The 25,283-nt window shown below is 42.1% G+C and overlaps 1 protein-coding gene across 1 annotated transcript in view; it reads right to left on the bottom strand.

Moving 5' to 3' along the window:
* LOC133642350 (A disintegrin and metalloproteinase with thrombospondin motifs 7) overlaps window positions 1-25,283 on the bottom strand; it is a 301,060-nt gene that overhangs the window by 263,477 nt on the left and 12,300 nt on the right. The window contains exon 2 of the mRNA XM_062036489.1: window positions 16,612-16,979. Coding sequence (XP_061892473.1) covers window positions 16,612-16,979 — 368 coding nt within the window. The remainder of the gene's footprint in view (window positions 1-16,611; window positions 16,980-25,283) is intronic.

Here is a 25,283-nt window from a genome sequence, read left to right as displayed (position 1 = left end):
TTATAATAAACATGTCATTAATACTTGGTTAATATTCCAGTCACGAAATGTAAATGGAGTATTGTTGTGGCTTTTTGGAAAGTTATTTGGAGCAGGGGTCCCCAAACTACGGCCAAAATCTGGCCTGCTGAAAGTCGCAAGTTAATTATTTTAAATTGTTTTATTATTATAATTTTTTAATCTGTCTTTTCTATCCCATTCATCAATCCATTTTCTACCGGTTGTTACTCTTGGGGTCTCCCAGTCGTTAAGGCAAATCATATTGTCTAAAAATGCATTTTCCCATCGATAACATGACGTCAAACGGGTGCTTTTTCAGTCAATGAGTGCGCGAGGAAAAAAAATGGCGAAATCGTTTTTCCTAGTGTAGAGTTTTGACTTTTGCAGTTTTGTCTAATCTACAAAAAGTTTGGGGACCCCTGATTTAGAGGGTTTTATGTGCGGAATAGAGGACCTCCCATTGACTCCATTGTAATCAAAGTTTTATTTACGAGTTTGAATGCATTAAAGAAAATACTTCTGTCTTCTTATCGTTCATAATGATTGTGAACTATGGGCAACATTCCAAAAACGTGGAGATTCCCTTAAAGATTTAAAAGCAAGTTATCCATCAAAATGTTACAAATATAATAATCAAACACATTCGCCCTTGCAAAAGGTTTAATGAGGCTAATATAAATGTATATGCACATACTGTATATTCACTGTTACATGTGGCATTTTAGGGAAGCCAAAATTGCCATGGAGCCTTCAATAAAAATGAGTTTGACACCTCTGCTTTAGGATCAAATGTCTTTACCAACTTCCAAATACATGTTAATGTACAGTCGCGATCAAAAGTTGACATACACTTGTAAAGAACATAATGTCATAGCTGTGGTCATGAAGTTCTTTGAGCGCTTGGTCCTGCCCCACCTCAAGGACATCACTGCCCCCCTCCTGGACCCACTGCAGTTCGCCTACAGAGCCAACAGGTCTGTGGATGATGCAGTGAACCTGGTCCTCCACTTCATCCTGGAGCATCTGGACTCCCCAGGAACCTACGCCAGGATCCTATTTTTGGACTTCAGCTCTGCCTTCAACACCATCCTCCCTGGACTGCTACGAGACAAGCTCTACCAGCTCAGCGTGCCCGACTCCCTCTGCAGTTGGATCAATGACTTCCTGACGGACCGAAGACAGCACAGGACCTGTTCTCCTCCAGGACGAGGAGGCGTGTGGGTCGGATCACAGCTGACTCTTCTCACCCTGGACACAAACTATTCTCCGCTCTCCCCTAAGACAGGAGACTACGGTCCATCCAGACCCACACCTTCCGCCACCTGAACAGTTTTTTCCCCTCTTTTCTACAACTCTTATTTTTTTGTGTGAGAGTGATTGGAACAAACAGCTCAAGGTTTGTTTCATCTGACCACAGAACTTTCCTCCAGAAGGTCTTATCTTTGTCCATGTGATGTCAGAGGAAACACAAATTGAGCTGTTTGGCCACACTACCCAGCAATATGTTTGGCGGAGAAAAGGTGAGGCCTTTAATCCCAAGAACACCATCCCTACCGTTAAGCATGGTGGTGGTAGTATTATGCTCTGGGCCTGTTTTGCTGCCAATGGAACTAGTGCTTTACAGAGAGTAAATGGGACAATGCCAAAGAAGGATTACCTCCAAATTCTTCAGGACAACCTAAAATCATCAGCCCGGAGGTTGGGTCTTGGGCGCAGTTGGGTGTTCCAACAGGACAATGACCCAAAACGCACGTCAAAAGTGGTAAAGGAATGGCTAAATCAGGCTAGAATTAAGGTTTTAGAATGGCCTTCCCAAAGTCCCAACTTAAAACATGTGGACAATGCTGAAGAAACAAGTCAATGTCAGAAAACCAACACATTTAGCTGTACTGCACCAATTTTGTCAAGAGGAGTGGTCAAAAATTCAACCAGAAGCTTGTGGATGGCTACCAAAAGCGCCTTATTGCAGTGAAACTTGCCAAGGGACATGTAACCAAATATTAACACTACTTTATGTATACTTTTGACCCAGCAGTAGACCCATAATAAATTCATAAAAGAACCAAACTTCATGAATGTTTTTTGTGACCAACAGGTATGTGCTCCAATCACTCTATCACAAAAAAATAAGAGTTGTATAAATCATTGGAAACTCAAGAAGGCCATGACATTATGTTCTTCACAAGTGTATGTAAACTTTTGATAGCGGCTGTATATCGCTGATAAATCCATCTACATAATTCCATTAAAACTATGACAAAACAATTGTATAATTGTTTTTCTACCATTAAAAAAAATGGTACAGTGGTACATGCCACTGTATAAACACAGCAAGTGCACACTTGTTCAGTAATTACAATGACACGAAGAAGGGGTAGGAATCAATAAGCTCTGCTCTTCATGTTGTTGCTGTTGTTAATTTGTGTAAATGTAAAAATGTGATATACTGTAACTTTCCATGCATGTTGGAAATCAACTGAACTGAAGCTTTTTAGACGGAGTTACTTCTGCCCTAGGATAATTCTGAACACTGTCCAAGGTCTTAAACCACATGAATCCACACATGAATGAATCTGTACCACCTTAGATGGTACCTGCACCAACCCGATCAAACATGCATGCCACTCTGATTCAGCACGTGTGTCCATGACAACGTTCACCGCTTTCAAAACAAACACAAAGACATAATAACACATTGCGCAACTGTGTTAAGTTGAGGGAAGCTGCCTCTTTAAAACCTAACAGTACATGGAATGGAACCCTGCTTAAAGTCTGTATATTTCCGACTAAAGCGGAACCTTTCAAGTCAATCTGTTGTGTGACTCACCGGTACGGATTTCTGAGGTTTATGTCATTTCAAAAAATGTTTTCCCAATCATAAACACGTGAGTAATTGAGATGCACATACAAAACGTCTATTTTTGACACTTTACTAAAGTCTGGTTTATGCTGCACCACCATACGCTACACCGGCTCACTCCTTCTCTAATGTTGAAGTTCTCCTCCGATTTTGGATCGAAATGTGCAATACAACTGCCAGCACAAGTTGGAGAAATTGTGGGCCAGATATACTGAAGGTTTGAGTGAAATAAAACATGTGAAAGCATGATAGTAGACGCAAAGCTGAGCTTCTAGCAGTGAGACTCTTAAGTGAGCAGAATAAAGAGCACAATGCATTTAGCGTGCAGAATACATGGAAACACCCACAATACTGGGAGGAAAAAATGAAAATATAATTATTAAGCACAAACAGTAGGATTTATTAAGACTGAAACTGTTGTGCGGCGGCTGTTTTGCGTCTATATTTAGTATGTTTAGAAAGGACGTGCAAACTGGCAATGGCGCAGAAATCGCTGTGAAAAAGGAGGCGATCATCCTGCAGCTCCGTCCGACGTATGCTTGTCAACTTGTCAAAAATAAAAATATTAGACATCGTCTACTCAGCAATATAATTTTATAAATGTTTTCAAGCTTACGGATGATTAAGGGTCTCATTAAAAAACATTTTGGTGTCTGTGTTTTTTTTTTAATAGACATTCGTGTTTTCATGTAGGAGATATTATGAACACATATTGTTAGATGAAGAAAAAGTTCTTGCAATATGCATTTTCTTGCGTCTGAAACTTTCCAGCGCACACTTACAGTTATTACCAGCATCTTCCATAAGGGCACCTTCAGCGCGCTAAAAAAGTGGGTCCTGTTGTACAAAACCCAAAATGAGTGAAGTTGGCACGTTGTGTAAATCGTAAATAAAAACAGAATACAATGATTTGCAAAACCTTTAACTTATAATCAATTGAATAGACTGCAAAGACAAGATATTTAATGTTTTCGAAGTGAAAATTTTTTTTTTTTTTGCAAATAATCATTAACTTAGAATTTAATGGCAGCAACACATTGCAAAAAAGTTGGCCCAAGGGCATTTTTACCACTGTGTTACATGGCCTTTCCTTTTAACAACACTCAGTAAACATTTGGGAACTGAGGAGACCAGTTTTTGAAGCTTTTCAGGTGGAATTATTTCCCATTCTTGCTTGATGTACAGCTTAAGTTGTTCAACAGTCCGGGGTCTCCGTTGTGGTATTTTAGGCTTCATATTGGGCCACACATTTTCAATGGGAGACAGGTCTGGACCACAGGCAGGCCAGTCTAGTACCCGCACTCTTTTACTATGAAGTCACGCTGTTGTAACACATGGCTTGGCATTGTCTTGCTGAAATAAGCAGGGGCGTCCATGATAACATTGCTTGGATGGCAACATATGTTGCTCCAAAACCTGTATGTACCTTTCAGCATTAATGGTGCCTTTATAGATGTGTAAGTTACCCATGCCTTGGGCACTAATACACCCCCATACCATCACAGATGCTGGCTTTTGTACTTTGCGCCTTCAACAATCCGGATGGTTCTTTTCCTCTTTGGTCCGGAGGACACGACGTCCACAGTTTCCAAAAACTATTTGAAATGTGGACTCGTCAGACCACAGGACACTTTTCCACTTTGCATCAGTCCAGCATTTATGGGTGTTGTTGATAAATGGATTTTGCTTTGCATAGTAGAATTTTAACTTGCACTTACAGATATAGCGACAAACTGTAGTTACTGACAGCGGTTTACTGAAGTGTTCCTGAGCCCATGTGGTGATATCCTTTACACACGGATGTCGCTTTTTGATGCAGTACTGCCTGAGGGATCGAAGGTCTATAATATCATCGCTTACGTGCAGTGATTTCTCCAGATTCTCTGAACCTTTTGATGATATTATGGACCATAGATGGTGAAATCCCTAAATTCCTCGCAATAGCTCGTTGAGAAATGTTGTTCTTAAACTGTTCGACAATTTGCTCAAGCATTTGTTCACAAAGTGGTGACCCTCGCCCCATCCTTGTTTGTGAATGACTGAGCATTTCATGGAAGCTGCTTTTATACCCAATCATGGCACCCACCTGTTCCCAATTAGCCTGTTCACCTGTTGGATGTTCCAAATAAGTGTTTGATGAGCATTCCTCAACTTTCTCAGTCTTTTTTGCCACTTGTGTCAGCTTTTTTGAAACATGTTGCAAGCATCAAGTTCTAAATGAGCTAATATTTGCAAAAATTAACATTTTCCAGTTTGAAAGTTAAGTATCTTGTCTTTGCAGGCTATTCAATTGAATATAGGTTGAAAAGGATTTGCAAATCATTGTATTTTGTTTTTATTTACAATTGACACAACGTGCCAACTTCACTGGTTTTGGGACTGCTTCTAAAATGCCTAGAAGTCACATGACAGATAGGAGCACAATAAGATGAATGTGCAGTAAATGAGTGTTTCCAAGATGAACACTACGTAGTACACACAAAAACCTACTTTAAATAAGGTGGTCTGCACACTGTTATCAATTGTGCATGCAGTGTTAGTAGATCACACACTAATAGTAAACGCTATTTTATAGTTTGTTGTTTAGAATGTGGTATTTGGATCCAAGTAGAACAGGCCCTATGTTTCTCAACTGTCCACTGAATGCTTTGAGATCCTCTGTGAGAAGCTGGATGTGGTAACCTGGGTAACGGGAGTCTAGTTTTTTTTTTCTAAGAAGCAGCGATGGACGGATTCAGCCATTGATTGCCATTGCTTTCTCATGACGAAGGAAGCCAACTGCAATTAGGCTTAATCCACGTTTAAAGGCCTACTGAAATGAATTTTTTTTATTTAAACGGGGATAGCAGATCTATTCTATGTGTCATACTTGATCATTTCACGATATTGCCATATTTTTGCTGAAATGATTTAGTATAGAACGACGACGATAAAGATCGCAACTTTTGGTATCTGATAAAAAAAAGGCTTGCCCCTACCGGAAGTAGTGTGACGTAGTCAATTGAACATACACGCAAAGTTCCCTATTGTTTACAATGATGGCCGCATGAAGTGAGAGAGATTTGGACCGAGAAAGCGACAATTTCCCCATTAATTTGAGCGAGGATGAAAGATTTGTGGATGAGTAAAGTGCAAGTGAAGGACTAGTGGGGAGTGGAAGCGATTCAGCTAGGGAAGATGCTGTGAGACCTGATATTCAGCTGGGAATGACTAAAACAGTAAATAAACACAAGACATATATATACACTCTATTACAGTGGCGTGCGGTGAGGTTAATGTCTGGTGAGGCACGACTGCAGCATCACAGTCAAATTTAAAAATATATGAACCTGCAGTGCAGGTGTACCTAATGTTGTGTCCCTGCGGTCGTTCGCGGCTCCTGCAGCGCGAGCATTGTTGTTTTTGCACTTTTTGGCTTCTTGTTAAGTGACTTTTTTTTGGGTGGATTCGGTCTTGCACGTGGAGGGTTTGGGTGTGGGCTTTGGTTGGTGTGGCCGCGGTGCTCCCGTCGGGCGGTGCATTCTGCGGCGGAGGTGCTTGGCACCAGGAGGCGGGGTTATGATACGAGCCTCACACAGTGTGTCTCCGCAGCAGATGTATGATCGCTCAGCACTAAAAATACGTTACACACATACAGTTGTTGACAAAATACACTGTACATTATATACCTCAGATAACTAAACTATGGAAATGTATAATATAATTCATATAGCAATACGGTCTCACTGCACAGCAGGCCAGCAGTTAGCCGAGTCGCAATCCATGGTGAGGCACAAGTGCCTCAACTGGCTGCTGATCACCGCACCGTCTCTTCTCAGTATTTGAACGGCAAATGTGAAAATAAAAATAAAAATAATCTAAAACTGGTGAAGTTAAATGGAAAATAACTATAGTATAATCACTGAATACATAACAATTTAATTATTTTTTTTTCTTTTTCTTTTTTTTTTCTTTCCATGATGGCAGGTGAGGCCCCGCCTCCCCTGCCTCTAGTGACTGAACGCCACTGCTCTATTAGCCACAACACAACCAGGCTTATATTTAATATGCCACAAATTAATCCCACATAAAAACACCTAGGTGTTTTTTTATGCTAGCTCCTAGCTACTAGCTCGAGCTAGTTATAGCTCGAGCGGGTAATATGGACGGGATCCCGTATATATAACCCGCCAATACAATTCAAACACCTGCACAACACACACACTCACTCAGCCAAAAGAAACGTTCACCTAACCCAAGGTTCATAAAGCTTATATATTTAACCAAAGTTACGTACATGACACGCACGTACGGGCAAGCAATCAAATGTTTGGAAGCGCGCGGGTGGGACCTGATATTCAACTGGGAATGACTACAACAGTAAATAAACACAAGACATATATATACTCTATTAGCCACAACACAACCAGGCTTATATTTAATATGCCACAAATTAATCCCGCATAACAAACACCTGTTATGCTAGCTCCTAGCTCCTAGCTCGAGCTAGTTATAGCAAGCGATCAAATGTTTGGAAGCCTACTCACGGTATCGCGTCTGCGTCTGTTAACGAAGTCAAAGTCCTCCTGGTAAGAGTCTCTGTTGTCCGAGTTCTTCGATCTTGACTGCATCTTTCGGGAATGTAAACAATGAAACACCGACTGTGTTGTGTTGCTGACTTCCCTCGCAAAATACTCCGCTTCGCACCGACTTTCTTCTTTGCTTGCTCAGCTTCTTTCTCCATATTGCAATTAACAAATTGCAACAGATTCACCAACACAGATGTCCAGAATACTGTGGAATAATGAGATGAAAACAGCTATTTCATATTGGCTTCAATGGGGAAGCCATACCTGTATTCTACTGGCTACGTCACGCGCATACGTCATCCTCAAAGGCGTTTTGAACCGGAAGTTCCCCGGGAAATTTAAAATTGCACTTTATAAGTTAACCCGGCCGTATTGGCATGTGTTGCAATGTTAAGATTTCATCATTGATATACAAACTATCAGACTGCGTGGTCGGTAGTAGTGGGTTTCAGTAGGCCTTTAAATCCTCCATATGCCTCACACACTTATCAAAACACATTTTAGATTATCAAATGTATAAGCATCAGAAGTGGGTATAGTAACGTGCTACATTTACATTTATATTTATTTAAGTCACTTTTTGGATACTTTGTATTTGTCTGAGTAGTTACCTGGTTAATATTTGAGGTTTACACACACAAATAGATAGCCCGGCCCCAAGGCAAAATTGTTTTAACCCAATGTGGCCCCCGAGTCAAAAAGTTTGGTTAACAATACTCTTACTTAACCTCTTAAGGCCCAAGCTGTTTGTTTACATGATTTTTTTTATTTCTCTTTGCTATTTGGGCTTATTGGACCCTAATTAGAATAAAAACTAAAAATCATCTTTTTATATGATGTACTTAGTCCATAAGTAACAAATGTGTACTTCATGTGTAGTGACATGCTAATTTTTATTTTTACACTTATTTTTTCCAAATTCCATTGTATGTTATACTCTTCTGACACCACCAGATAGCAGTATAAGTGTCCATATGTCGGCATAAGACCCCAATTCAGTAGTGTACACAATTTTGTAAATAAGAGCTAAAAAGTGCTGTCCACGCATGTGGCCAACTAAGGCCTTTAGAGGTTAAGTACAATTCTTGGCTACTCTATACACACTAGTGAATGAAAAAGAAAGAGCATTTGTAGAACATAAGTGTTTAACCAAGACATAACAAATGTTTATCTTTTCATTACACCAACCTTCTTCTGAGTATCCCACTCATGACTTTAAAGACTGAAATCCCTCAGTTTTGGTTCCCCAGCTAGCCTGGCTAACTTCCTGGTAGCCAGTCTAACTACCTTAAGTATATCTAGCTTGCGGCCGCGCAGAACTACTCTAAGTCGTGCCCACTCTAAAGTACCAGTAGAATGGAAGAACAAGTTGCCTCTCTATTGAAGCTATTAACATATATACCGTATTTTCCGGACTATAAGGCGGACTTAAAATCCTTGTTTTTCCCTCAAAACTCGACAGTGCACCTTATAACCCGGTAGGCCTAATGTACGGAATAATTCTGGTTTTGTTCACCGACCTCGAAACAATTTTATTTGGTACGTAGTGTAATGATAAGTGTGACCAGAAGATGGCAGTCAAACATAAGAGATACATGGTAAGAGGTACAGTATGATGGCAATATGAATCAAGTAAACAAACATTTTATATCTTCCATTGAAAATATAGAACATTACACACAGCGCTCAAAAATCTATCAAAATGTTTTAGTACGACTTTGGTAAGCTATGAAGCCGCACCGCTTGGTGAATTGTCGGCGCATTAAACTTTCGAGTATTATTATGGTGTGTGTATAAGTTAAGACATTATCTGGCGTTTTGTTTCGCAATATTATGCAAAAGCAACTTTTCTTACCTTCTGGGACCTGCTGATCTGTATTTGGGATCTGCATAAATCCTGAAAAATTGAGCGCATCCGCCTTTGTAGTCCGTACTGACGATGAAGTCGATAGAGAAAAAGAAGAAGCCTATCTTCTTGTTATGGGGCATTCACCCTCCGCTGTTGCCATTTCTAATATAAAGTAGTGTAAAGTTCTTACTTATATCTGTCAGTAAACTCGCCATGAAAGCGCTAAAACATACCGGTGTAGTGAGTATACATTATTCACCCAAGGAACTTTAGTTATTAGAGTTCCGGTTGGAGGTTTTTTCACGGGAAACATTTATGGCCTTGTTGTTGTTTCCGGATGAGGAGATGCTGCTCCGTTATTGATTTAAGTAAAGTCTGAATGTCATTAAAACAGTTAGCTCCATATTTTGACACTTCTTCCACTTCCGTCCTTGCACGCTACACCGCTACAACAAAGATGACGGGGAGAAGACACTGCCGAAGGTGAGCCACGTAAATAAGACCGCCCACAAAACGGCGCATCCTGAAGAGACTGTCAGAAAGCGGCTTGAAGATGGTCTGTAAAACATAATCTATGCAACATTTTGACCAAAGAACCACCATTACATGTTATGTTGACCACAAAGAAGTGTTTTACATTTAGAAACAAAATAATTATAATATGACTCCTTTAATGCGCCCTATAATCCGGTGCGCCTTATATATGAAAAAAAGATCGAACATAGACCATTGATCGGCAGTGCGCCTTATAATCCGGTGCGCTCTATGGTCCGGAAAATAGGGTATATGATTTATGACACCAAAAGACTTCCAAAGTTTGCAAATAAATAGATACAATCAAAATAGTACCAATCTCATGGAGGTCCCCGAGCCATTTAGAGAGATAATGAGGAAGTGATCGTGCGATGTAGCAGGAGTATAACACAGATCCCTTACCTATCAACAACAGTGCTAATCAAGCAGACTTTGTGAGAACCAACAATGATTACTTTGGGGAAAATTATGATACAGGTCCTTATCTTTTTGACCCCGAACACGAAGAGGATGAGCAATAAGTTTTAGAAGCCAAGTGCTAAACGGATGTAGGTTTATCGTAAGACGATAGCATCAGTAGCATTGCTAGGTGCTAAACATACTAACTACCCATAATAAACCATAATAAAACAAACACTTTGTGTCTTTTTTGGCGTTTGTGTGTTTTTGTTTTAGATCGTTTCTGTGTTTTACATACGGACTCACTATATTATTTCCTTTTTTTGGGGAAGCTTCTTTAGAGGCGGAGTCGTCTTCATAGGCTTCCAGTACACTGTCATAGCAGTGCTGGCGTTTTGGGTCACTGATAAGGTTTGATGTTTTTTCCCTCCTCACAGAATGTTTGCTGAACATTGCCGCAAATAGCACGTGAAAAGTCTTCCTTTGAAACAGTGAGTGTTTAAAGTAAACTCGGGGGGAAGTGAGCCATGCTGTAAACAAGCTGTTTACAGCATGGCTCATACTTTAGGAAGGGGATTCTTATGGCCCCATTCGTCGCTGTTTACCTGACACATGAAACGAGAAGAATCAGGGATGGGAGATGCTCTATCCACTTAAGCCACCAGAATGCAGTAGTGTTGACTATCTTAAAATGGGTTTTGTGGCATTTCTAACTTTGACCACAGCATCTTATTTACGTGGCTCACCTTCGACAGCGTCTTCTCCCCGTCATCTTTGTTGTAGCGGTGTAGCGTGCAAGGACGGGTGTGGAAGAAGTGTCAAAAGATGGAGCAAACTGTTTTATTGACATTCAGACTTTACTTAAATCTATAACGGAGCAGCATCTCCTCTTCCGGAAACAACAACAAGGCAATGTGTCCCATGAAAAAACAACCGACCGGAACACTCTAATAACTGAAGTTCCTTGGGTGAATAATGTAAACTCACCACACCCATATGTTTTAGCGCTTTCATGGCGAGTTTACTGACAGATATAAGTAAGAACTTTACACTACTTTATATTAGAAATGGCAACAGCGGAGGATGAATGTCACATAAGAAGACAGAGAAAAAGAAGAAGCTTATCGACTACGGTGTCGGCACGGACTACCAAGGCGGAAGGGCGGAATTTTTCAGGATTTACGCAGATCCCAAATACAGATCAGCAGGTACCAGAAGGTAATAAAAAAAATGTTTTTAAAAAGTCTGCGGGCTATAGAGCGTTTTCTATTCGGGCTCCAGTACTCTAGAATGCCCTCCCGGTAACAGTTAGAGATGCTACCTCAGTAGAAGCATTTAAGTCCCATCTTAAAACTCATTTGTATACTCTAGCCTTTAAATAGACCCATCTTTTAGACCAGTTGATCTGCCGTTTCGATGGCCACGGATGAAGTGCTGGCTGTCCAGGGTCGGACCACTCGTCTGTGCATCAGTTGGGGACGTCTCTGCGCTGCTGACCTGTCTCCGCTCGGGATGGTCTCCTGCTGGCCCCACTATGGACTGGACTCTCACGATTATGTTAGATCCACTATTGACCTGACTCTGACAATATTATGCTAGATCCACTCGGCGTCCATTGCACCGGTCGCTCGGGGTGTGTGGGGGGTGGTCCCCTCCAATGTTTCTCATTGTTATCCCATTGGGTTGAGTTTTTTCTTGCCCTGATGTGGGATCTGAGCCGAGGATGTCATTGTGGCTTGTGCAGCCCTTTGAGACACTCGTGATTTAGGGCTATATAAGTAAACATTGATTGATTGATTGATAATAAAAAAGTTGCTTTTGCATAATATTGCGAAAGAAAACGCCAGATATTATGTCTTAACTTATACACACACCATTATAATACTAAAAACCATTATAATAATAAGCAAAACCAGAATTATTCCGTACATTAGGCGCACCGCGTTATAAGGCGAGTTTTGAGGAAAAAAAAAGATTTTAAGTGCGCCTTATAGTCCAGAAAATACGGTAACTACCACTCTTCCGAGGTCCACCCAGGAATAGGGCCATATGAATCCATACCCTACTGTAAAAAAAAGAGAGCGCTTAATTTGTTCAACTGAACCTACCTACAGCACAATACCGGTAATCTCACCACATTGGAGCATTTTTTTATTTTAATCTGTGAATTGTTTTTAATGTATGGATTTATCGTTATGAGGTCTTGATTCCTCATATCGGCCCAATAATTACCCTCATGCACCCATTTTGAACATTTGGACGTTGTTTACCCATGTTTGTGGCAGTGAAAATGTGCATTAAAACCTACCCCTACTCCTCTAGGAGGCGCTACAGTGCAATATTTAGAAGCCGCAACTGATTGATTGAGACTTTTATTAGTAGGTTGCACAGTGAAGTACATATTCCGTACAATTGACCACTAAATGGTAACACCCGAATAAGTTTTTCAACTTGTTTAAGTCGGGGTCCACTTAAATTGATTCATGATGCAGATATATACTATCATCATAATACAGTCATCACGAGTTTTAGATAAAACTGTTCCGGGGCTCAATAGGGGATGAGGTAGAGGGCAGACGTGCGAGAGGAGGGCTCCGGCCAAACTTTTCATTTACTCTTTAAAGTCTAACTACTTTACGGTGTTTTTTCCTGGCTGATGCACCCTTTTTTGTGCGAGATAGTGTGGTTATTGCGACATGATGAGCAGCTCGAAGACAAAACCGACAACAGCAATAACTCGAGCAGCGAGCGTCTCGGCTAAGCTAGCTAACATGGCGGCCGCAGCAGCAGCTTCAGGGTCGGAAGACAAGAGAGCCGAATTCGAGGGTCAATCCGACCCAGTCACCAAGAACGACATCGAGGCTCTCCTCAATAAACAGCGCGATAGCTTCAAGGCTGATATGGCTTTTTTGATTCAACAGTCGACTGAGTCCCTGAAGCAGTCAGTCGATTTATTCGGACAACAGGTTACGTAATTTAACAGCCGTCTGACTAGAACCGAAGTTACAGTGGGTGAAAACTTTGAAAAACTCACCGAGATGGAAGCCGCTGTGAAGTCTCTACAGTCCCAAACTACGGTGCTCCTGGAACGAGTGGACTACCTCGAGAACCGGTCCCGCCGCTCTAATTTGAGGATTATCAACATCCCAGAGGGAAGCGAGAAGGAGCAGGATCTGACCAAATTTGCGTCTGACTTGCTAATGGCGATACCGGGTCCTGATGTCTTCAGCAGCCCACCGGAGATAGAGAGAGCTCACCGCTCCCTCGATCCCAGACCACTGGATGCTGGCGCCGGAAAACCGCAGACTTTCATCGTTAAATTCCTCCGTTTCCAGGAGAAAGAAAAAGTTCTCAGATGGGCCAGACAACATAAATTGGATTACCGCGGCACCGAGCTGAGAGTTTACCCGAACATCAGCCCTGCTTTGGCCAAGAAACGAGCTGCTTTCAACCCCATCAAAAATGCGCTCTACCTGAAAGGAATGAAATTCCGCTTGCCGCACCCCGCCCGTCTCCAGGTCTCCTTCAGAAATGAAAATGTGTACTTTGATTCTCCACAAAAATCCCAGGACTTCTACGACGAGCGCATCGCTCCCACAGGTTAGTGGAAGATGATTTTGTATGGAAGACGTTTCAGGCCAAAAGTACGTTGAAGAGGACATTAACGGGTGCGTCAGAAAAACAATGGACATTGTTTATCCAGGCAACTAATCATCCTGTTGTGCAACTTATTTGATACCTCAAATTATATTATATTTGTTGGTCAATTTCTGCACTGCAAATTTTTTTTTGCTTATTCATATTTAATTGGCAGCTACTGTACATTATAGACACATTAGCAGATACAGGAGCCCTATCTGCTCGGTGATATTAGTTCACAGATTAATGTCATACGGAAGTAACAGAGTTTATGGAGTCCCGCTGCTAGTTCTAGTTCTCAGGACAAGCTTAGGGTGGTTTAGGAGTGTATATTTGTTCCTTGTTTCTATGGGGTTTTTTGGGGGGGGTTTGTGTGTTAGGTCCAACAAATGTGTTTTTTCTTTTAGTCCTGTCTGTATGTTAATACCACTTCCTTCTACAAGGCATTGTGTCATCTCATCATATTTTTACAAATGTGATTATGGCTAATACAAACAAAAAAGGGTTATCTTGCTTGAGATTTGTTTCTTGGAACGTTAAAGGGATCAATGGCCCAGTCAAAAGAGGTAGAGTATTTTCCCATTTAAAACACCTTAAAACTGAAATTGCTTTCCTACAAGAGACTCATCTGACCACTAAGGATCACCATAGATTAAAGGTCTCATGGGTTGGACAATCTTTTCACTCGAATTTTAGCAGCAAAGCAAGGGGTACAGCTATTTTAATACATAAAAGAACCCAATTTAGCCCAACAAATGTCATAACTGACCATCAAGGTCGTTTTGTAATAGTCTCGGGTTCTCTTTATAATATGTCTGTTGTCCTTGCCAACCTTTATGCACCCAATTGGGATGATGAAGCATTTATTAGGAAAGTGTTTTCATTTTTGCCAGACCTCAGTTCCCATCGTTTAATATTGGGGGGGGGGGACCTGAACTGTGCAATAGACCCGTTGCTAGACAAATCTAGTCCAAGGCAGGGCCCCCCATTAAAAATGGACAAAACAATTTCAAAACTCATGGGTCAAATAGGAGGTGTGGACCCGTGGCGCTCTCTTTACCCAGATAAAAAACAATTCTCTTTTTATTCCCAGGTCCATAAAACTTTTTCAAGGATTGACTACTTTTTCATAGATCAGACCTGGGCATTGTGCGGCCCGCGGGCCGCATCCGGCCCTTTGTACGTCCCTGTCCGGCCCGCGTGAGGCCAATTATAAATTACAAAATACATTTTAAAAAGCATCTATTTCGAGTGTGCAATACAACGGTGCTGCTTTTGTTTTGAAAATCGTTATTTGTATTACTTCCGTGTGGACGTATGCGTGTGCGTGATTGTGAGTGAATGTGAACAGCTGCAATCACAAATTACAAAATAAAGTTGAAAAAACATCTATGTCGTGCGCGCAATACAACTGTGCTGCTTTTATTTTGAAAAGTATTATTTATGGGCGTGTGTCCGTGTGTAACCTGCGAGTGAAGGTGCACATGCAGCGACAAGTGATGCACGGTTTACACCCGAGACGCTAAAAAGAGAAAAGTTGATGACGAATGGCGTGTTTTCAACAAGACATGGACTGCCAAGCAACGTTCCCTCTAAGGTGCGTGCCTGCGCAATTGCGCACTGCTTAAGCGTCCGCTGCGCACAGCAAATATATGCCGCGCACCAAATCAAATCCCATCTGAATTCTAAACAAAATAAACACATTTATTCTATGTAATTTTGCAATGCAACTTTGAGTGACAGTGACAACAAGCGGCCCTAACGGTGTTCGTCAACACCGTTCAATTATTGTAACGTCTATCGAGATGCTTCGGGGACAGGAATTATATTGATCACTTTATTGAGCAAAACTGTTTATATTCGGACATAACCACACCAAAAACAAGAGTAAAACACTTCTATCTCGAAAAACTAGTCATTTTCTGCCGTACAAACCAGGCCAGGGCAGCACGGTAGCAGAGGGGTTAGTGCGTCTGCCTCACAATACGAAGGTCCTGAGTAGTCGTGAGTTCAATCCCGGGCTCGGGATCTTTCTGTGTGGAGTTTGCATGTTCTCCCCGTGACTGCGTGGGTTCCCTCCGGGTACTCCGGCTTCCTCCCACCTCCAAAGACATGCACCTGGGGATAGGTTGATTGGCAACACTAAAAATTGGCCCTAGTGTATGAATGTGAGTGTGAATGTTGTCTGTCTATCTGTGTTGGCCCTGCGATGAGGTGGCGACTTGTCCAGGGTGTACCCCGCCTTCCGCCCGATTGTAGCTGAGATAGGCCCCAGCGCCCCCCGCGACCCCGAAGGGAATAAGCGGTAGGAAATGGATGGATGGAAACCAGGCCAAAACCAACTTGTCATCTGTCACCAACACGCATACCACTAAGCCACTGGTGCGTTTATGGCCACACAAAAAGTCGGACAACTCAAACACCACACAAAGTTACACTATGACTCCTCAGTCATACGTGTGCTTATTTTACTGTCATTTATTATTAATGTTAATATATTTATATTAGTCATGGAATGCTGTTACACACACTATGTTGAAGTATTACTATTATTATTAATTATTATTATTATTATTATTATTTATCTTATGGTATATATCAAAAATAATATTGAGCAAAATTTAATTGAAATATTGTCGATGTGGCCTCCAGCAGTGCTCGGGTTGCTCATGCGGCCCCCGGTAATAATTAATTGCCCACCCCTGGTCTAAGGTCTTCCTGTGCATGCAGTCACACAACATGACGTCTGCACAATTACTCACCAGTCCATCGCAGGTACTTATTGCTGCGCTTCCTTTGACAGCAGCCTCATCCCACACCTCACCCAGGAAATGACACAAGGAGGCTCCAGGGGGGCGGATCTTTGCCCCTTTGAGACCGCCATATCTCCTTTCGGTCAGAAAGCCCGAGGCCAGCAGGTTTGGGTTGAGATTGAGGTGAAAGTGCAAACTGCGGCCCCCGTGCCAGAACTGGTAGAAGACTCTGTCCTGGTCCAGCGACTCCTCTGAGGCATCGCGGCGCTGTACGCGGCGAGAACGATGAGACAGGAAGTTGGACAGGAAGTGACCCCTGACATCCACTCTTGTGGGGTGAACCACTTCATACTGAGGAAGGTCCTGATGGAATCTCTCTGTTGGAGCCATGGTGGGAAGAAAACAAGGAAAGAAACATGAGCATCAATCAGAGTGAAGGGAATAACAACACTATATTATTTCAAAGTTTGCAGCTATCCATTGTTTTCAAATCGAATGATCCATCAATTAATTTGTTCAATTTATCAACTAATCGGATACAACACACCTTATAGCCGCAATGCTTAATTTACAAAAATAAGTATTTTTTCTGTTTTCCATAACACTTAGTTTAGTTTATTTTCCCAATAAATGCAGCTCATCAACGTTAAAATTGCACTTTTAACATGTGTGCATTCATTGAAAAAGGTCTGTAATATCATCAAAAGGCTCAGAGAATCTGGAGAAATCACTGCATGGAAAATTGAATGCCCGTGACCTTGGATCCCTCAGGCCGTACTGCATTAAAAAGGGACATCAGTGTATAAAGGATATCACCACATGGGCTCAGGAACACTTCAGAAAACCACTGTCAGTAACTACAGTTTGTCGCTACATCTGTAAGTGCAAGTTAAAACTCTACTATGCAAAGCGAAAGCCATTTATCAACAACACCCAGAAATGCCGCTGGCTTCGCTGGGCCCAAGCTCATCTAAGGTGGACTGATGCAAAGTAAAAGTGTTCTGTGGTCTGACGAGTCCACATTTCAAATTGATTTTGGAAACTGTGGACGTTGTGTCCTCCGAAACAAAGAGAAAAAGAACCGTCCGGATTGTTATAGGTACAAAGTTCAAAAGCCAGCATCTGTGATGTTATGGATGTGTATTAGTGCCCAAGGCATGGGTAACTTACACATCTGTGAAGGCACCATTAATGCTGAAAGGTACATACAGGTTTTTGCGAAATGAGTTATTTACACAGAAAGATTCTATAAATATTTATGTACACACAATTTTTTCTAAACGGTGTCTGTAACAGGGCAGTGAAACGAATGATCAAACAAAACAGAAGTCATCGTCATGGATTGATGAATGAAGAATCCACATAAGTAAAAACACTATGGATGGCAAGAAGACTGAACTCTACTTAAGTTTTAAAGCATGAAATGGAAGGACACTGCAGGACCTGCAGTGAGCGAACTCGTTCAAAAGATGGTGCCTTAGCACAATCAAAAATACACCTTTTCAGTTTTTTTTGTTTTGTCTATTCGAAAACTTTGTATTATAACCGTCAGCAAAAAAAAATTCATAAATTAGCTGCACCGTTTTACAAGCTGCAGGCTTGAAAGTGTAAAAAAAAAGTAAGGGCTTATAGACCAGAATTTTCGGTATAGATATACATGCAGAAAACAATATGAAATACATATACTGTAAATGATAAATGAAATGTATAAATTAACATTTTACATCAATTTTAACTTTTATTAAAGACTCCTGTTGGCAAACTGAGGTGTGGAGAGACACGCATTTTGCCTATCGTTCACAATCATTATGAAAGACATGGCGATGGATGGATTTTTTTTTTTATGCATTCTAAATATTAAGTAAATAAAAGTTTGCTTACAGCGGAGCCAATGGGAGCTCCACTATTCCGCCCCTTAAAATCCCATAAATAACAATTCAAAAAGCGCCAACAATACTCAATTTACATTTTGTGACTTGAATATTAGCCAAGTATTGGAAATATTGTTATTATAAGCGCTAACGCAGACAAACTATTTGTCGCGGTGACGTAATGACTTCCGTGTTTCCCTATGTTTTACATCATCGATTGGTCTGCTGTTTCCTCGCTTCCCTGCTCCCTGTAAGCTTACTGTCGATCATAAGTCATGCATCTCACCTGGACATGAGACGTCTGAGTAGGTAATCCAACAAGTTGGGACACTTTGACAGCCGTTTTGGACCTGAAACTGGCGAGATCTACACGAAAAGCGCTTGTTCCCCCCGCCCCGTCTCTTCGCGAAGATTATGAGGCATTTTTCATCTAAATGGGAATATATGAACATCATAGCAGTCGGCATCCTAAAGACAGCAGACATTGTGCAGTAAGTAATGTTTTATAATGTTTGTTGGCTCTCATGAAGTCTGCAGTGAGTAATAATCAGTGTTGAAGAAAAAAAATAAGCTAAAGTCATGTTGTGTTTTTGAAATTCATGTGCTGGGTATGCTTAAAATGATCAAAATATGTAAATATTAAATGTTATTGTAAACGTGTCCGTTACCCAATTACATATATACTTATATCATGGATATAAAGCCCTAATAGAGGTGTTTGAACGTTTTTAGGGACTCTGTAGGCATAATTGAACGGCTTCCATTAGCTCCATTGTCAGCTGACATTTGATCAAATTTATTTAATATTTAGAATGCATTTTTTTTAAAACTCCATTTTCATGTCTTTCATAATGAGTGTGAACGATAGGCAAAATTCCCAAAAAAGTGCAGCTCCCTTTTAACTATGAGTTCTTTCTCCACCTTATTTATCAAAGTGGTGCCACTCACAACTTTTTTGGGCCCAATGTGGGATTATTTTGCTCAATAATAATACTAATTTGAAAAAGCAGAGAGACTGAGTCACCAATGCGTGGGATTCTTTGTTTGGGGTCTCGATTCCCCAGAGTGATATACGCGCAATGTTTGGCTGTACGGCAACTGAGACTGCATTGGAAACTTTTTGGTAACAATGTTCAACAAAAAACAAATCGAGGTTCCACTGTGCATCTATTTGATTAACCTTTTGTGTGTCTAATGCAGTTAGGGCTGCAACGATTAATCAATTAAATTGATTAATTCGATGAGAAAAAAAGCTTTGATTTATATGTTCTTGCTTCAAATAATCGTTTTTAATGAGTGTAACTAATAAAAAGTGATGAAATTCAGACCGCATGAAATGCCCAAAACTTTAAATATGCGGGCAAAGTTGTTTTTCTTCCTGCAATCAAGCGCACATGAGAGTGGTGTGTGGCGGCAAACAGAAAGCATTTATTTTTTTCTTAATCGATGTACACATGTTAAAAGTGTAGTTTTAAAGGCCTACTGAAATCCACTACTACCGACCACGCAATACAAACAGCTCTGTTTTCATCGCAAAATTCCACAGTATTCTGGACATCTGTGTTGGTGAATCTTTTGCAATTTGTTTAATGAACAATGGAGACGGCAAAGAAGAAAGCTGTAGGTGGGATCGGTGTATTAGCGGCTGGCTGCAGCAACACAACCAGGAGGACTTTGAGTTGGATAGCAGACGCGCTATCCGACGCTAGCCGCCAACCGCATCGATGATCGGGTGAAGTCCTTCGTCGCGCCGTCGATCGCTGGAACGCAGGTGAGCACGGGTGTTGATGAGCAGATGAGGGCTGGCGTAGGTGGAGCGCTAATGTTTTTATCATAGCTCTGACTAGGTCCTGTAGCTAAGTTAGCTTCAATGGCATCGTTAGCAACAGCATTGCTAGGCTTCGACAGGCGGCACAGCATTAACCGTGTAGTTACAGGTCCAGTGTTTGGTTCGGTGTCTCCTGATAGTAGTATTGTTGATTTTCTGTCTATCCTTCCAGTCAGGGGCTTATTTCTTTTGTTTCTATCTGCATTTAAGCATGATGCTATCACGTTAGCTCCGTAGCTAAAGTGCTTCGTCGTATCGTCGTGGAGATAAAAGTCACTGTGAATGTCCATTTCGCGTTCTCGACTCTCATTTTCAAGAGGATATAGTATCCGAGGTGGTTTAAAATACAAATCCGTGATCCACAATAGAAAAAGGAGAAAGTGTGGAATCCAATGAGCCCTTTTACCTAAGTTATGGTCAGAGCGAAAAAAGATACGTCCTGCACTGCACTCTAGTCCTTCACTCTCACGTTCTTCATCCACAAATCTTTCATCCTCGCTCAAATTAAAGGGGTAATCGTCGCTTTAGCGGTCCGAATCGCTCTCGCTGCTGGTGTAAACAATGGGTAAATGTGAGGAGCCCTTCAACCTGCGACGTCACGCTACTTCCGGTACAGGCAAGGCTTTTTTTATCAGCGACCAAAAGTTGCGAACTTTATCGTCGATGTTCTCTACTAAATCCTTCCAGCAAAAATATGGCAATATCGCGAAATGATCAAGTATGACACATAGAATGGATCTGCTATCCCTGTTTAAATAAAAAAATGTCATTTCAGTAGGCCTTTAATGTTGCTGATCTGCATTTAATAGAAAAAAAATTAAGGTTTTGGCAAGCAGAAAAATTGTTTATTTCAACTAATTTTCTTAAACACAATGAGGCCATCAAGTGTGTTTTGTCCGATTAATCGAAAAAAATAATCAATAGATTACGCGATTATTGAAGTAATTGATAGCTGTCGCTCAAAATGCAGTAGTATTCAACCTTTATAGAGCCAAGGCACATAAATACATTCCATAAATCTCACGACACACCGCCTGTTACGTCGTCGTCGCATTTTGCTGCGTGGATCGTTCTCCCGGGATGCAGACGGAAAACTCCGGAGGCAAGGTGCAGGTAAGACGGCGATTTATTTTCCATATGTCGGACGGGATAAAAACAAAAGAGGCACGTGCCGATTGCACGGGGAGCAAAGCTAAAGCTTAGCAAAAGGCAAACAAGCATAGGAATCAAAAGGGTAACAACGTAACTTGTTGCAAAGAAGAAAATAAGACAGCCAGACCTTGTGTGGCGAAAAGCAGGAATAAATAGCTCTCTGATTAGTGCCCGGCCGCAGGCGAGCATCCCGGACACTAATCAGAGGCAGGTGACACTAATATGCACCCATGGCAACTAAAACACAAACCCAGAGGTGCACAAAACAGGAACTTAGGGAGTCAAAAACTGAACAAACATGATACGGGCAACGGATCATGACACCGCCATGCCAAATTATGTTTTTCTAAAGGCAACAAGTGGATACACAGGTTAATTTGTACCTTTTGCCATCCAGTAGAAGAGCTTTGTCAAACTCAAGGCCCTGCGCATCAATTATTGTCACAATATTCCATCGAATATACCAAAAATATTGTCTGACTAGAAGAAAATCTGAAAAGTACATGAATAAGAAGACATAATGAATCTTTTTGAGCATTTTTCCATGTGGCCCTCCACATTCTACGTGGCCCGTGAAAGCTTGGAAATAATGTGCATCAATAAAGGACATAATCTTAAAGGCCTACTGAAATGAAATTTTTTTATATAAACGGGGATAGCAGATCCATTCTATGTGTCATACTTGATCATTTCGCGATATTGCCATATTTTTGCTGAAAGGATTTAGTAGAGAATATCAACGATAAAGTTCGCAACTTTTGGTCGCTGATAAAAAAAGCCTTGCCTGTACCGGAAATAGCGTGACGTCAAAGGTTGAAAGGCTCCTCACATTTCCCCATTGTTTTCAATGCAGCGAGAGCGACTCGGACCGAGAAAGGGACGATTACCCCATTATTTTGAGCCAGGATGAAAGATTCGTGGATGAGGAACGTGAGAGTGAAGGATTAGAGTGCAGTGCAGGACGTATCTTTTTTCGCTCTGACCGTAACTTAGGTGCAAGGACTCATTGGATTCCACACTCTCTCCTTTTTCTATTGTGGATCACGGATTTGTATTTTAAACCACATCGGATACTATATCCTCTTGAAAATGAGAGTCGAGAACGCAAAATGGACATTCACAGTGACTTTTATCTCCACGACAATACATCGGCGAAACACTTTAGCTATGGAGCTAACGTGATAGCATCGGGCTTAACTGCATATAGAAACAAAAGAAATAAGCCCCTGACTGGAAGGATAGACAGAAAATCAACGATACTATTAAACCATGGACCTGTAAATACACGGTTAATGCTTTCCAGCCTGGCGAAGGTTAACAATGTTGTTGCTAACGACGCCATTGAAGCTAACTTAGCAACGGGACCTCACAGAGCTATGCTAAAAACATTAGCTATCCACCTACGCCAGCCAGCCCTCATCTGCTCATAAACACCCGTGCACACCTGCGTTCCAGCGATCGACGAAGGACTTCCCCCGATCACCGATGCGGTCGTCGGATAGCGCGTCTGCTATCCACCTCAAAGTCCTCCTGTTTATGTTGCTGCAGCCAGCCGCTAATACACCGATCCCACCTACAACTTTGTTCTTTGCAGTCTTCATTGTTCATTAAACAAATTGCAAAAGATTCACCAACACAGATGTCCAGAATACAGTGGAATTTTGAGATGAAAACAGGGCTTTTTGTATTGGATTCAATGGCGTCCGAATACTTCCGTTTCAACGATTGATGTCACGCGCATACGTCATCATACATAGACGTTTTCAACCGGAAGTTTAGCGGGAAATTTAAAATTGCACTTTATAAGTTAACCCGGCCGTATTGGCATGTGTTGCAATGTTAAGATTTCATCATTGATATATAAACTATCAGACTGCGTGGTCGGTAGTAGTGGGTTTCAGTAGGCCTTTAACTGATTAATGTATTGGATCTTTCGATTTGACAAAGAAAAATGTATTGAATGCAAACTTCTAAACTTTAATATTATCTGACCATGCAACAAGATATTCCCCCCCAAAAATCTAGACACATTTATATGTTTGTCACCTTTGACTTATGATTTCGAAGGTAGTTATTAATCTTTGAAAATATTAAAAAGCATTAGAAATATTGTAGTTATATCATGAGGCTATTATACATTTATATTGATATGTATTCACTATTACCAACGGCCTAAGGCAGTGGTGCGCAAACTACGGCCCACGGGCCACATCCGGCCTGTTGGGCCCTTTAATTGAGAATTGCCACGACAAAACTGATACAATACTTGGACGCACTGGCAAAAAAGGGTGATCAACAACACTGCTCCCACTAAAAGAGAATGTAAGTGTTAACCCTTTAATACCATTTTTATGTTTATTTGATGTTTGATATGATTTTGTTGAAAATAGATCCATCCATCCATCCATCTTCTTCCGCTTATCCGAGGTCGGGTCGCGGGGGAAGCAGCCTAAGCAGGGAAGCCCAGATTTTCCTCTCCCCAGTCACTTCGTCCAGCTCCTCCCGGGGGATGCCGAGGCGTTCCCAGGCCAGCCGGGAGACATAGTCTTCCCAACGTGTCCTGGGTCTTCCCCGTGGCCTCCTACCGGTTGGATGTGCCCTAAACACCTCCCGAGGGAGGCGTTCGGGTGGCATCCTGACCAGATGCCCGAACCACCTCATCTGGCTCCTCTCCATGTGGAGGAGCAGCGGCTTTACTTTGAGCTCCCCCCGGATGGCAGAGCTTCTCACCCTATCTCTAAGGGAGAGCCCCGCCACCCGGCGGAGGAAACTCATTTCGGCCGCCTGTACCCGTGATCTTGTCCTTTCGGTCATGACCCAAAGCTCATGACCATAGGTGAGGATGGGAACGTAGATCGACCGGTAAATTGAGAGCTTTTCCTTCCGGCTCAGCTCCTTCTTCACCACAACGGACCTATACAGCGTCCGCATCACTGAAGACGCCGCACCGATCCGCCTGTCGATCTCACGATCCACTTTTCCCTCACTCGTGAACAAGACTCCTAGGTACTTGAACTCCTCCACTTGGGGCAGGGTCTCCTCCCCAACCCGGAGATGGCACTCCACCCTTTTCCGGACAAGAACCATGGACTCGGACTTGGAGGTGCTGATTCTCATCCCAGTCGCTTCACATTCGGCTGCGAACCGATCCAGTGAGAGCTGAAGATCCTGGCCAGATGAAGCCATCAGGACCACATCATCTGCAAAAAGCAGAGACCTAATCCTGCAGCCACCAAACCGGATCCCCTCAACGCCTTGACTGCGCCTAGAAATTATGTCCATAAAAGTTATGAACAGAATCGGTGACAAAGGGCAGCCTTGGCGGAGTCCAACCCTCACTGGAAACGTGTCCGACTTACTGCCGACAATGCGGACCAAGTTCTGACACTGATCGTACAGGGAGCGGACAGCCACAATCAGACAGTCCGATACCCCATACTCTCTGAGCACTCCCCACAGGACCTCCCGAGGGACACGGTCGAATGCCTTCTCCAAGTCCACAAAGCACATGTAGACTGGTTGGGCAAACTCCCATGCACCCTCAAGGACCCTGCCGAGAGTATAGAGCTGGTCCACAGTTCCACGACCAGAACGAAAACCACACTGTTCCTCCTGAATCCGAGGTTCGACTATCCGGCGTAGCCTCCTCTCCAGTACACCCGAATAGACCTTACCGGGAAGGCTGAGGAGTGTGATCCCACGATAGTTGGAACACATCCTCCGGTTCCCCTTCTTAAAGAGAGGAACCACCACCCCGGTCTGCCAATCCAGAGGTACCGCCCCCGATGTCCACGCGATGCTGCAGAGTCTTGTCAACCAAGACAGCCCCA

This window comes from Entelurus aequoreus, linkage group LG02 (genome assembly GCF_033978785.1).
Source record: "Entelurus aequoreus isolate RoL-2023_Sb linkage group LG02, RoL_Eaeq_v1.1, whole genome shotgun sequence".
Taxonomy (NCBI): domain Eukaryota; kingdom Metazoa; phylum Chordata; class Actinopteri; order Syngnathiformes; family Syngnathidae; genus Entelurus; species Entelurus aequoreus.
Note: the sequence above shows the minus strand (reverse complement) of the source record. Positions and strands in the feature narration are given on the sequence as shown.